The following is a 12,528-nucleotide window of genomic DNA, read 5'->3' as shown; positions in this document are numbered from 1 at the left end:
GTTTTATTTTTTTCCCTTGCAAGCTCAGCCCCTCGGCGTTCAACCCCACCCCCGGCAGGCTGGGGGGATGCATCCCAGGATGAGCACTGCTTTCCCAAAACATGTGCCCACCCTCGAGGGCTCCCGCAGCCGCTCCGTGGAGCGCCGAGCATCCTCCCGCGGTCCCCGAGCGGGCCCTGCCGGGAGATGGCACTGCAGGCACGGAGAACCATCCCGCCGCGCACTGCCGCTGCCAGCAGCTGCCGGAGCCAGAAAAAAAAAAAAAAAAGTCCTTTTATTTGTCTTTTCCCCTCCTTCCCCTGAGACCCTGCTGGAAAAATATTCCTCTTGTCCCCTGTGATGGCTGCGTCCGTGCCGCTTTGCAGCATTTCTTTCACGCCAAGCGAAACTTGCTGCTAAGCAGGCAGTGGGTGAGCGAGGGATCGCTGGGAATAGCTGGCAAATCTCTGTGAGCATCCGGGCAAAGAGGGATGTGGGGGCTGGGGGGAGGAAGTCTGTGCCTGACCTTAGGGGATGAAAACAGCCCTTTCCAAGAATGGGGTTTGCATTCTCAGACTCTGCCTCGAACCCTCCGGAGCATCATGATTTCAAATGCAGCCCCTCCTCTAGCTCCGTAATCACCCAAAACTTCCCTAGGAGCTTGTTTTCAGTTCAAACAAAGAAGCTTTGCAAGCATAATTAATTTTCCCCATTCTAGATAGGAAGCTTTGCTAAAGTGGCTGTTGAGGAATCAAAATTTACAGCACCTGAAGTTTTGCTAACTTGCTGTTTCACATTGAGGTATCAGGGGAGATGCAGATTTTCTTGTTTCTTATGAGAGCTTGAATCTCCACCTGGATGAAACTGAGAAATTTCGGCAGCCTTTTGCAATGCCGGCCCAATTTCCCAAGGAAATTTCATGAGCTTTTCCACACCCTGCCAGATTTTTCAACACTCTCCAGGAAGTCACAGCTGAAGTTTTGGTCAGGATATTTTTGTGTTTAAGGGAGAACATTTGGACCATTAGGTCTTCTTGGCAAATAGTTGTTGAATACTCCCAGGATGGGTGTTTGTGCTCCCTAGTGGTGCATCGTCCCAGGCAGCAAGGTGTTCCCAAAATGGGATATCAGGCAAACCCAGTGAGAAGACCCCCATCAATTCTCTCATGAAAACAGATTGTGTTTGGGCTCAGTTAGAGGACTCCAAGCTGATACTGTCTGGCAGCTGTTTTTTTTTTTCCTGAGGGTTTGGGGGTTTTTTTGTTGGTTATTTGGTAGGTTTGCTTCGTTAGTTTCTGTTTGGCTTTTATTTTTCAGGAGGAGGGATGGAAGGGAAGATTTTTTTTGGTTGGAAATTCTCAAATCTTAAGTTTTGAGAATAGGAAAGTGTAGGTGCCCTACCTGCTCTGAGGAGATGATATAATGCAATTATACAATTTGACTTAATGTCCCATTCTGGCATTTTTTGAAAGAAAGTGTCTGCTCAGTTTTAAGAAGGAGTCAAATGAATCTATGCTGAAAAAAAAAAAAAGATCAGTGTTGAAGTGTCACAAGTGAAACATTTCAACATGGGGTAAACAGACAGGTGGTCTTAACACTCTGTGATTTTGCCAGGTGTGTGAGAGAAAAGCAAACATTTGCCCACTTTTGGTCTTGGCAGTGGTGAGGCTGAAGGAAGGGATGGTTGGAACATGGATAATGAAGAAGAGGTGGAGGAAGGGGAAGATGGCAGAAGATGCAGGAACAGAAAGAAGAGGGGGTATTTCTCCTTTTTTAAGTAAGGGCTATAAGGTGCATAGCAGTGCCCATTCTGACTTTGTTAGTGGCCACAGGAGCCACTAACCATCCTCATGGTACAGATGTGCCCCACACAGGGGCATCAAGGAGCTATGGGGTGAGGATGGGGCTCAGCTCGAGAAGGTTTCACTTGCTTGGTTGAGCTTCTGGACTTATAGGAATTTATCCTCAAGGCTAAGGAGGAGAAACCCAGCAAATCATTGTAATAAAATGCATCTTTGATAGGTTCGTACTCATTGAGGGGCAAACAGTGGGGGGCATAGAAATGGTGATGGTGGCATCCTTTTGAAGGCATCATATTTGGGATGGGTATCTCCCACTGTAGCTCTCCCCTCTGAATGCAGCTCATGGGGTCTGCTGTTAGAGATGGGAGCTCTCCCTTCTCTTCATCTCCTGCTTCCCACACCCGGCACTGATGTTTCCCAGGTGTTTCTGACTTGCAGAGTTTGAAACTGAGTCACCTTTGATTTTTCCTGACATTTCCCAGAATTTTTTTAACTGCAATATTGTATTTATCCCAAATGTGGGTTTCTGGGGAAATTGTGCTTTTCAGCTGAAGGCAAAAAAGAGAGAAAGTGAAAGAAAATTAATCTTTCCCCCTCAAAAAAAAACCCAAAAAAACCCCAAAAACAAAAAACAAAACAAAACAAAACACCAAAAAAACAACCAACCCACAAAAAACCCAAGCCTTTTGAAAGTCAGGGGGGCAGGGGTTTTTCAAATTCCTCACCAAAAGACATTCAAAAAGCAGTTCTTTCACTTTTTTTTTCTTTCAAACCCGACCTTTTCATGCTAAAAACTTCAAACCGCTCTAATCCCTGGCTTCTGCTTTCTGTGTGAGGAAGACGACTTGTGATAGAAGCCAGTCTCACAACCAGAGCAAGGAGCCACACTGCAGCAGATGCTGGCTTGCTTCGAGGTGTTAATCCACAGGCGGATCGTGCGGGATGAGCCAGCCCTGCTGGCATCAGCCACAGCTTGGGATGGGCTTGCACATGGCTGCTGAATGGCAGGGGTTTGTGGCAGGGGCTCCCAGTCCAGGCAAGAGCCACAACCATCCTTGCTTTCCCAATGGCAGTGAGAGCCCTCTTGCCACGCATAAAGGACTGCAGACCTTGAAGTGGTTTGGGTGCAATCCTGTTACAGAAAATGCTGGAGGCAGGATGCCTGGGACCCCTTCTGAAGCGGAGCACCAGTCCAGGATGCCAGCCACATTCCCTCTGGACACCTCCATGGCCCCCAGCCCTGAGAGTGGGACAGCACTGTTGAGCCCCTGTAAGATGTCCTGATCCAAGGGGAAAAAAAAAAAAAAAACACCCCACCCAGCAAATACCCAGGATTATGGTGATGATTTCCCCATTCCAGGAGCATTGCAACACTAATCCTGTAATTCAGGATATTCATGAAACAGTGATGCAAAACATCATTGCTTTAAAGTCTTGGTTCTTGCCTGAGATTTCATGGGCTAGTTCTTCTGGCATCAGAGGAAAAAAGTGTTGGGGGAAACCTTTTCCAGACCCCTCTCCTGTTGTTCCTCGCTCAGAAAGACATATGCGAAAATGTATTTTAAATATGGCTTTCATTCCATGCCGAGCCTCTTCCAAGCGAGGAGCTGGCAGCAGTGGGCCATGTGCTGAGTGGGTGATGGGACAAACGTTATTTATAACAGGTGTCAGGCAGTACTTTGTCATCGATATCTTACCCAGCAGTAGCAGTGAGGGGTCTTACCATACGCCAATCTCTGTTTTCCAGGAGTGGTTTGGTAACAGTGTGCACTGAACCTGACATCCCTGATGAACATGGAAACTTTACTCACTTATTTCAGCTGAGACCTCGTTCCCTCTTGATCCCTCTGCATCCCAAATCATGCTAATCACTCCTCATAATCTCCTAGCCACTTGATGCCTGTGATCAGGCACAAGGACAGAGTTTTCTTCTGCACAAACCTTTGTGCACAAATTTAGCCACATCACACCCTGTCCAGGCTCTGGGGGGTTCCCACAGCCTCTCCTTGCTTGCACCTTGTTGTGTGTTCACCACCATCACCCTTCCCAGAGAAATGGGTAACAGGCTGGAAAGCCATAGCCAGGTCCGGAACTTATTATCTCCACCTTTGTCTTTAGCACACACCTCCCACTATCTACACAGGAAGAAGTTTGGCAAATGTAATAAAGACAAGGTGAAGTTTTACATAAAATATTCTCTCCTGCCATGAGTCCTGAGGAATTTTAATCAGTCCAGGAGTACCAGCAGAATTCCTTTGCCTGCAATCTTTTCATGATCTTGCTTTCCCCTCTTGTTCCTCGTGGGGAGCATTTGCTGAGAAGATGATTAAACTGGGCTGGTAAAAAGCTCGTCGGCTCCATAGCTTCCATCTTTTCCTGCTTCTTTGCAAGAACATTTGTACTTTTTTCTGGCCTGTGGCATGCAAGGTCAGCCGCTTTCTTTGCAGTTTTCTTGTACGTTTCCTCACCATTGTTGTGGGGTTTTTCCCCCTCCGGAGAATCTCTTTTGTGCAAAGGCGAGAGACAAGGCTCCTAGCTCAGCCTGCTGTGTTGTTGTTCTCCTGAAGTCCAGCAGGAATTCAAGGAATGGTTCCCCACGTCTCCTATTCACCTTGCTCCTGCCAGTGGCAAGGGGTCGGGCAGGGGGCGGATATTTTGGGGAAGCCGCGAGCGAGGAGTGCAGACTTAGGGGCTGATGTGAGCTCAGGGATTTTGAGGACTGAAACTCATCTGCCTGTTGCCTGCCAGTAGTTCAGTGTAGGAATTTGGGCATTTTCCTTTGAACAAATGATTCACCAGTAATCATTTAATCAGCTCTCCCGATGTTTGAATAATCTGTGAGTAATTTAGTCAGATGTTTGCCACAAAGTATCAAATAAATGCTTTGGAAAGGCATTGGCTCAGACTCTCACCTCATATATGTGCAGCTCTGGGGTAAACCAGGCCAGTGCTGTCCCCCGAGGTTTGGCCCCTGGTGTCCAAGAGTTCTGTGTTGCTTTACAGCTGGCCAGGATCAGCCTCAAAAGTTCAGGATCTGACCATGGCTCAGCTGTATCGTATTTTTGCCACACAGCTGTGAAGCCTCTGCTCTCTGGCTTGGGGTACCAACGCTGATGGAGGCAGGTGGGCAGCTCATGATGGGGTAGAGTGACATTTTTGGTGATAAGTGTCCTGGTTGAACATCAGTGTACAAGGCTTGTGATGAGTCCCTTGCTTTCTCCGAGTGGCTCCCAGTGGGTACAGTGGATGGGGAAAGCAGCCCAGCATGATGGACTGACACTGGCTCATAAGCTAGAGGAGAATCATTTCCCCATGTCCAGCTTTCTTCCTGGACCTATTAATGCTGCCGTATCTTTCCATTTCTGTCCCCACAAAACCATCTGCTCTCCTGACATATTTCCCAATGGCATCTGAGAGTTGCTGCTTCTTGCATAGCTTTTACTTCTCTTTTTTTTTTTTTTCAGCTCTGATCCTGGCTGACAGCAGGGCCAGAGGGATGAAGAGGGAGAATAAGGGTTTGGGATTTTTTTTTTTCTCTTCCATTTCGTGACTACTTCAATCTAGTCCTGACTTTCTGGGCAGCAGGGTCATTCCCCAGCTCTGCTGCAACCTGCTGAACAGCCTTGGAGACACCTTCTTCTGGCTTTTAGTTTTCCCTTCTGTTTTTTTCAGAACCTGTTATTATCTATCTCAAATTCCCCAGAGCCCCAGTATGCTGGTTATTCTTCATGGATAAAATCAGTAACAATAAACATAATTTATTGTGGACATTCATCTGAGACAAAACATCATTATTTCCATCCAATTAATAATGGCTTTTAGCAGTATCAATGAAAAACTAGACAAAACCTGGCTCCCACCCAGCCCCCTTCCACTGCCTGTGTGACATTGTCTGTGTAAGGCCAGGACTTCAGGGAGAGGTGGTAGCTTTGATTAGATCAACATATATCTAATTGGAACAAAACAGACTGACGTTTGTAGGCTTGCCCAAAGATTACCTTTTTTTTTCTTTTTTTCTTTATCTTTAACAGGAAGATCAGAAAGAAAGTTCTGTTGTTTTGTTACTACTGTTGTTTTCTTCAAACCAGAAGTCCTGGGATGCCAGGGAAAGTGGGAACCTGCCAATGGAGTACTTCTCCCAAGTCCTCTCTGCAGAGTTTTCTCGCATGCGTTGTTTCCTGAGTCACGGGGATTTGTGCTGGGAACACTCGGATATCTGGGAGCTGGAACAGCCCTTACTGCCGATCTGAATGCCGATGTCCAGAGAGCGGCACCCCAGCCCTGCCACAGTCACTCAGGTGGGTGTAAGAGCAGAGGACTCCCATAATGTCTTACAGGGCTCTGAAGGGCTCCCCAAAATCCCCCGTGGGCACTGGTCCCTGCCCCTTGCTGGTATCTAGCCCCTGGCAGTGGGCAGGCTGTTTCTCCATAGGCATTTTTCTCTTCCAGGCTGAGAAAACAGGTTTTTATCTTCACACTAGCAGCCAAGCAGGGGATGTGGCTGGGAAAGGCTATTCCCCCTAGATCCCCTGCTCCATGGCATCCCCCAGTCAGTGCCACCAAGGTGCCAATCAACCTTTCCCAAATCCAGCCCTCAAAGCATTTGCAATTGCCTGGGCAGCTGGCAGGAGTTGAAGGGGGGTGGGTGTCCTGCAAGGGGTGCCTTCTCCTCAGCCTCCTGCCCACCCTGCCCTTCCTTGCCCCAAGGCCACTTGGCTGTCCTTGCTCACCCTCCCCTTTGGCTCCTGCTTGCTTGGCCTCTCTGCTGCTTTAATTTTAGCAATTCCTTGGAAAGAGTCATTTTCCATAACTCAGCTCTCAGCGAAGCCCTCTGCCTGCCAGCTCTGCCTTCTCACACGTGTTGCTGGCGTGCCCCAGCAGCACACGCCTGCACCTGCCCAGCCAGGCCTGCCTGTCCCAGCCTTTTGCACACCAAAGCCTCACACCCGGCTCCTGTACCCCCTCAGCACTTTTCAGCTCAGCATTTCCAATTCTGTTGTGCTGTGGCTGGAGTGGGCAACCTGGCCCAGCTGTATGGCCACCCCTGGGGCTTCTCCCTCGTCAGGAGTAACTGAGCACAGCAAGAGGGGACTCGTGTGACAGCTCTCCGTCTTTTCCTGTGATGGGAAATGGGGTGATCCTACATGCTACAGGAGACTGCACAGCAGTGGGGATGTGATAGTTGGGCAGGGTGGGCTTGTTCAGCACACACCAGCAGGTTGTGTTGAAGTGGGAAAGGTGGGTGCAGGTGTGGGTGGGCTGCCTTGCTTGTGCATCAGCTGTGTGAGAGGGGTGCAAAAGCACAGCCCATGTGCAAGTTGTGTGCTTCGTTGTGCAGTGTGTGTGAGAGGGGTGAGTGACACCAGTCTGCATCTGCCTGTGGCACTTCCACTGCGCACTCCAAGAGGGTCCTTGTGCGAGGGAGTGTGGCACTCATGAGTGGGGTGTGTGCAAGGATGCGCACGGAGGTGTACACAGAGATCTTAGCTTTCTCTTGGGTCTCATGATGCAGGGGATGTGTATGCGGAGGGTGCATCGTGCAAGACCGTGTGTGTGCGTGGGGCACGCGTGTGCCCCCGGGGGGGCTGCGAGCCTGCTGCCTCCACTCGGGGCAGCATCTCCGACGAGGGGGGAGGGGGACGACTTGTGGGGACCACTGTGTGTGCGTGGGGGCTCCATCCCCACGGCGCTTTCACGAGCGGGCATTCGCACGGGCGCTGGTGGGGCGCGCGTGTGTGCGGTGCCTCCCTCCGGGCTCAGCATCCGTGGGGAGGGAAAGGCGGTGTGTCCGCCGGGGCGTGGGCCGGTGTGTGGTGGTGGTGGGGTGTGCGTGTCGGTGGATGCGTGTGGATGTGTGTGTGTATTCGTGAGCACGGGGGGTGGGTGTGTGTCTGTGTGTGTGTGTGCGGGCGCGCGCGGCGCGGCGGGGCCGGGAGCGCGTCCCCGGCGCTGTGCCGGGGGGTGCGGGCTGAGCTCATCGCTGGCTCCCCGGCGCTCCTTACCAGTGGCTTCTGCGGTCACATGGGTTATGTGCTGGAGTTTAAAAGAGCTTATAGCCCCCGAGCCGGTGCAGAAGCAGCCGGTGGTTGCATGGGGTAGTGCCGGGAGCGGCGGCACGGAGGGCGCCGTGAGTACCGGGGGGCAGGGGCCGATGGGCGGCACGGGGTGTACCCCCACCCACGGGACAGGGGAGGCGGCGGGCAGGCGCGGGGGTCAGCGGAGGCGAGCCCCGGTGCCCGGTCGCCGAGGGAGGCGGAAAGAAAGGCGGGGGGGAACGGTTTCTTCCCCCGCATTCGCCCCCGGTCTGGTGTTCGCTCCCGCCCCGCAGCCGCGCACCTTTCCCCAGTGCGCCCGCGCGTGTCCGCGCCCCGCCGTGGGCCGCGCGTCCACCCGCTGCGAGGAAACAATTTGGGCAACTTACTTTCCTGCTCCGCCGTGCTTGTGTTCCCGGCGGGGTGGGATGGTGGGCAGGGGAGCGGGGCGGCCCCGCACCCTCCGGGGCAGCGGCTCCGAGGCGGGGCGGCGCGGCCAGAACCCCCGTCTCCTGCCCGGTGGGGTCGGCATCGCGGCCGGCATCAGGTTGAGGGCTGGGAGGGATGAGCCCTCCCTGCGGCAGCGCACGGGGCTGGAGCCCGGGCTGCGGGGCGGCTCTTTGTAAACCGGAGCCCGTGGATTTTCTGGGCGGGAGAGCAGGCTTCTTCTCCGTCTCTCCAAAGGCTCAACCTGCATTTTCTGTGCTGTGGCAGTGCTGATATTTTAAATTTAGTTATTTTAGGTTTTTTCTGAAGGGATAGTGTGATTTTATACAAAAAGCGTCTGCATGGCTCTTCCGGGGAACTGCTCTCCCCGGGCTAGGCATGCAGTTCATCCCGAGCGTGAGTACGAGAGCTGCTTTCCAGAACTGCATAATACACACCGATCCCTTTGCTGCACAAAACTCCCTGACATTTCCACATCTTGGTGACTTCCCCCACTGCAATATTAAAAACGAGTTGTGACTCCAATCAGCTCGTGAGCCAATTTGTGCTGCCTTCACAGGGAACAGAAGCAGGTCTGCATGTTCTGGCTTCCCTGGCTCCTCTGGCAATTGTTTCTTTAACTACTGAACTTTTTTGGTATAACGATCAGCACTTCTTCACTTTCTTATCCTTCCCCACCCCATGCTTATGGACATACGTGTAGGATCTATACAGAGCATAGGTTGCAGAAAGGGGATTGCCTGCAAAACTGTTTGATTTCTTTTTCTCATCTCTTTGTGTTTTAATTTGTGGGATAGTCAAGGAGGACCTTTCCTCTGATGGCTTTTTGCTTAGGAACTTGCTAACTTCTGCTCGGATTTAGCTAATTTAACTCTGACTATGCCTGCTCTCAATGCACCATGTTGTGTACTTCTGTGAGGGACAGGATCCGCACATGTTGCTGCTGGTCCCACCGGCTCTGTGTGCAGGCAGCGAGGCACGGACTCTGCTGCTTCCTGCAAAATGTGCAAATATATGGGAGCAGCCTTTCTTGCTCCCGGCTCCGAGCCCTGCCCCTCCATGAGGAGTTAGAGCTTTGCCATGAGATCTGGAGATGTGCAAGTGATGCTCGTGTCTCACCAAGCATTTCACTGGGACCAGGTCCTGGGACCAGAGCTCTCTGGGGCTCACTGCAGAGGGTATAGTTTCCCAAGGCAGGGTGAGCTTTGGAAATGAGAACCTCGTGCCTGGCAGACTTCTTTGCAACAGCCCTTTAGGGTAAGTTTATCAGAGCTTGTTTTCAGAGCAGGCCAAGCCATGATCTAATGATCGTGCATTATCTTTTGTCTGATTTACCCCGAGAGGACCTGATCCTGTCAGGACACTGCATCCCCCTCCCCATCCCTGTGGAAGGTGCTCAGCACTTCCTGGACTTGGGAAGAAGAAGCCCTGTTACCCCTCAGAGCCACAAATCTTGTGATGCACATACACATACAAATAACGGTGCAGCCAAGGCTTAGCTTTTGGAGATGTGGCTTACTCTCTGAAGCCAGCAGCAGGAGTTTTGTGGGTGCAAGCCCCAGCTCCTGGCCACTTTCAGTTAATTCCCTGCAAGCTGAAGGAATGCATCCTGCTCCAGCTCATGCTGGGGCTGGGTGTGTGCCTGGGGAGCCTGTCTCTCAGCTCTGTCGTTTATTATTGCTGCCGCTGCCATTACGCCTGACAAATGGGAGTTGCTGAGTAATGTGCTGTTTGTGTGTAAATATCTGAGTGCTCGCAGCTGAGCTCACTCCTGCCACTTTGCAGGAAGCCATCTCAGCACCTTTCCCCCTGTGAAGACCCGGGAGTGCAAAAGCATCCTTCTGCGGGGACCTTCCCACCGCTCCCGGCAGCTTTAGCCTTCGCTCTCCACTGCTTTCCTGCAAGCGTGAAGCCTCCATCCTCTCCGGTTATCGTGGCGGCCCTGCTGCGTTCCTGAGTGTGAGTCAGGGGTGGGAAAGGGCTGTGCATGTGTGTGTGTGTGCATGTGTGTGTTTGTGCACGTGTGTGTGTGTGCATGCACACCTTCTTAGGCTTAGTTGCTCCCAAGGGTCCTTTTCCTAGGTAGAAGGAGTTTTGGGGACTTTGTGTGTTTTGGTGGAGACAGTCATGCATAACTAGGAAAGGAGTTTTTGCATTGGTTTGGGATTTATTTTTTGTTTTGCCTGCCTGCTCAGCCCTGAGTTCCCCCCCATTTCATCCCAGTACTGATGAAGGTACTAAATTATTCCTTCCCATATTGTTTTCATCCCATTTGCAGATTAGCATCCAACTGCTTCTTGCAGTCAGTACTTGCTCAGCCCAGCAAGACTGATCGCAGCTCTTTTAATCTCCCCTTGTAAATCAATCCCCTCTGCCTCCTGATCATTTTTGTCACTCGTTTTTCTGAAATCCCTCCAATTTGTCCATTTTGTGTCGGTGACGTATGCCTGGCCCTAAACATGATGTATACCAGGCATGGCAGTGTGAGGGAAGGACACCTCCTCCCCTCCCACCCCGCTGGGGCTTGTGATGCTTTGTCAGCACTGAACTGAGTTACTTCCCCATTATTCTAACCTATAGTCCCTGCTCGGTGTTGCAGAAGAAAGCAGCATACCCAGGTCAGTGCCCTGGGGAGAATTCCTCCAAATTTTGGTGATGGCTTGCTGAGGTTTTGCTTGCGTGCTGCTAGCAGATTCTGAAAGGGGCTGGTGGTCTAGGCGCTGTCCCTGGGATGCCTCTTCCTACAAGAACTAACAGTTGAACAGGAGGGATGAACAAAATAAGAGAGGGCAAGGTGCGTCAAGGGCAAGCTGGATGGATGGGGAAACTGAGGCATGCATGTTTCCTGTGCTTCTTTCCAGCACACACCTCATGTTTAGGTGCTTGGTATGCAGGGTCTGGTCCCTGTTGCACTCATTAGTGTTGCAGTCAGCATGGGCATTTTCCTAGGAGATGCTGGATCTTGTCATTTGGTCAGAGCAGGCTTGCTGGGTTCTAGGCTTGCTTTGTGCATTGCTCTTCATGCTCATGGCCAGAGCTTGGATGCCACAGGTGCTCTCAGAGGGAGGAAACAGAGAAGCAAAGGCAGTGGTGTCTTGCATTCATGCACTTTGAAGTTTTATCATCCCAAACCCTGACCTCCAACCATGGGAGCATTCCCATTTCCTGGAAGGGCTGTGTCCTTCCAGGGTCCATCTATTTTTAGGAGGAGCTGTATTCTGGACAGTGTCCATTGCAGATGCTCTTTGCCTCCTCCTCTTGGCCCCTCGCCAGGGACACCGTTTGGGCTATCTGCTGGTGGGGCAGACCTCGACAAGGTTCCTCCAGAGCAGAACAGAGGTGGCACTGTGCTGGGCATGGGGACACTCAGTGGGCTATTGCTGCCCAGGAGTGCTGGGGAGGGCCAGCAAACTCACACTGCCCTTCCCGTGAACTGTTGGAAAGGGCACTTAACTATGATCTGGATACCAGCAGGACATGGTGCCAGCTTCACTGTGGGACAGGCGAGGGCACAGCCTGGGCCAGGTGGTACCCGGTGCTTGGTGGTGCCCGGTGTCGGTCCGTTCACTAGGATGACACTAGGGGGCACGAGATCTGCTGGAATTCCTTTGTTGGGGATGGGAAAGGAAGATGCAAAGCTGCTCTTGACCCTTCAAGCCCCGTACATCCTTCCCCTGCACGTTTTGTAGGATTCTGAGTGTTAAACAGCAAGAGCTGCCCCAGGTAACTAGTCCTGCTGCCAGGGCAGGAGACAGGTCTCTGTACGGTGCTCCACTGGATCTGCCTGTCACTGACCGTGGGAGCAGCAGAAGTAAGGATGGGAGCGCTCAGCCAGAAACACCTCCGAAGCGAGGAGATGGTTGCAGCCAGAGTGCCAGGGGATCTCCAGGGAATCTGGGAAATCCAGGAAAACACCTAGCATGGTTTTAATGCCTCTCCAGAGGCATTGTCCAGAGCAGGGATTAAGTTAGGTTCAGGGCTGGCTTTCAAGGTGCAGTGTATTACGGTTTCATTTTCTGCTGGTTGTTGAGTTCATGTGTGATGTCTATTCGGGGTCATGTTTTCCCAAAGCAGCAGAAACTTTAGAGAGTCTGATTTAATGAATGGTTCTGATCGTTCTGAAACATTGTGTGTGTGTGTTTCTCTGTGTGTGTGTATTATACATGTGTCCATGTATATATCTGGGTGGGGTGCAAAGAACATGTTTTTGAAGGTGTGTTTATGCATTTCTGCATATGTTCAGCTGTAATATTGTCCGCTGTCCCTAAA

General features: G+C 51.6%; 1 protein-coding gene across 5 annotated transcripts in view; it reads left to right on the top strand.

Moving 5' to 3' along the window:
• Positions 1–7,743: 7,743 nt before the first annotated feature.
• Positions 7,744–12,528, top strand: part of CNTFR (ciliary neurotrophic factor receptor) — a 202,704-nt gene continuing 197,919 nt past the window's right edge. For 4 of the 5 annotated variants that reach the window (XM_050329562.1, XM_050329561.1, XM_050329559.1 and 1 more), the window contains exons 1-2: positions 7,804–7,907; positions 10,045–10,218. Coding sequence is in view for 1 of the 5 variants with exons in the window: in XM_050329558.1 (XP_050185515.1) it covers positions 7,809–7,907 (99 nt within the window). In the remaining 4 variants the exon portion in view is untranslated. Of the gene's footprint in view, positions 7,908–10,044; positions 10,219–12,528 lie in introns of all 5 variants that reach the window. The other variant, XM_050329558.1, reaches the window with a different exon arrangement.

This window comes from Myiozetetes cayanensis, unplaced genomic scaffold (assembly GCF_022539395.1).
Source record: "Myiozetetes cayanensis isolate MyiCay16 unplaced genomic scaffold, myiCay2020 scf4, whole genome shotgun sequence".
NCBI lineage: Eukaryota > Metazoa > Chordata > Aves > Passeriformes > Tyrannidae > Myiozetetes > Myiozetetes cayanensis.
This window is presented reverse-complemented; position numbering and strand designations above follow the sequence as displayed.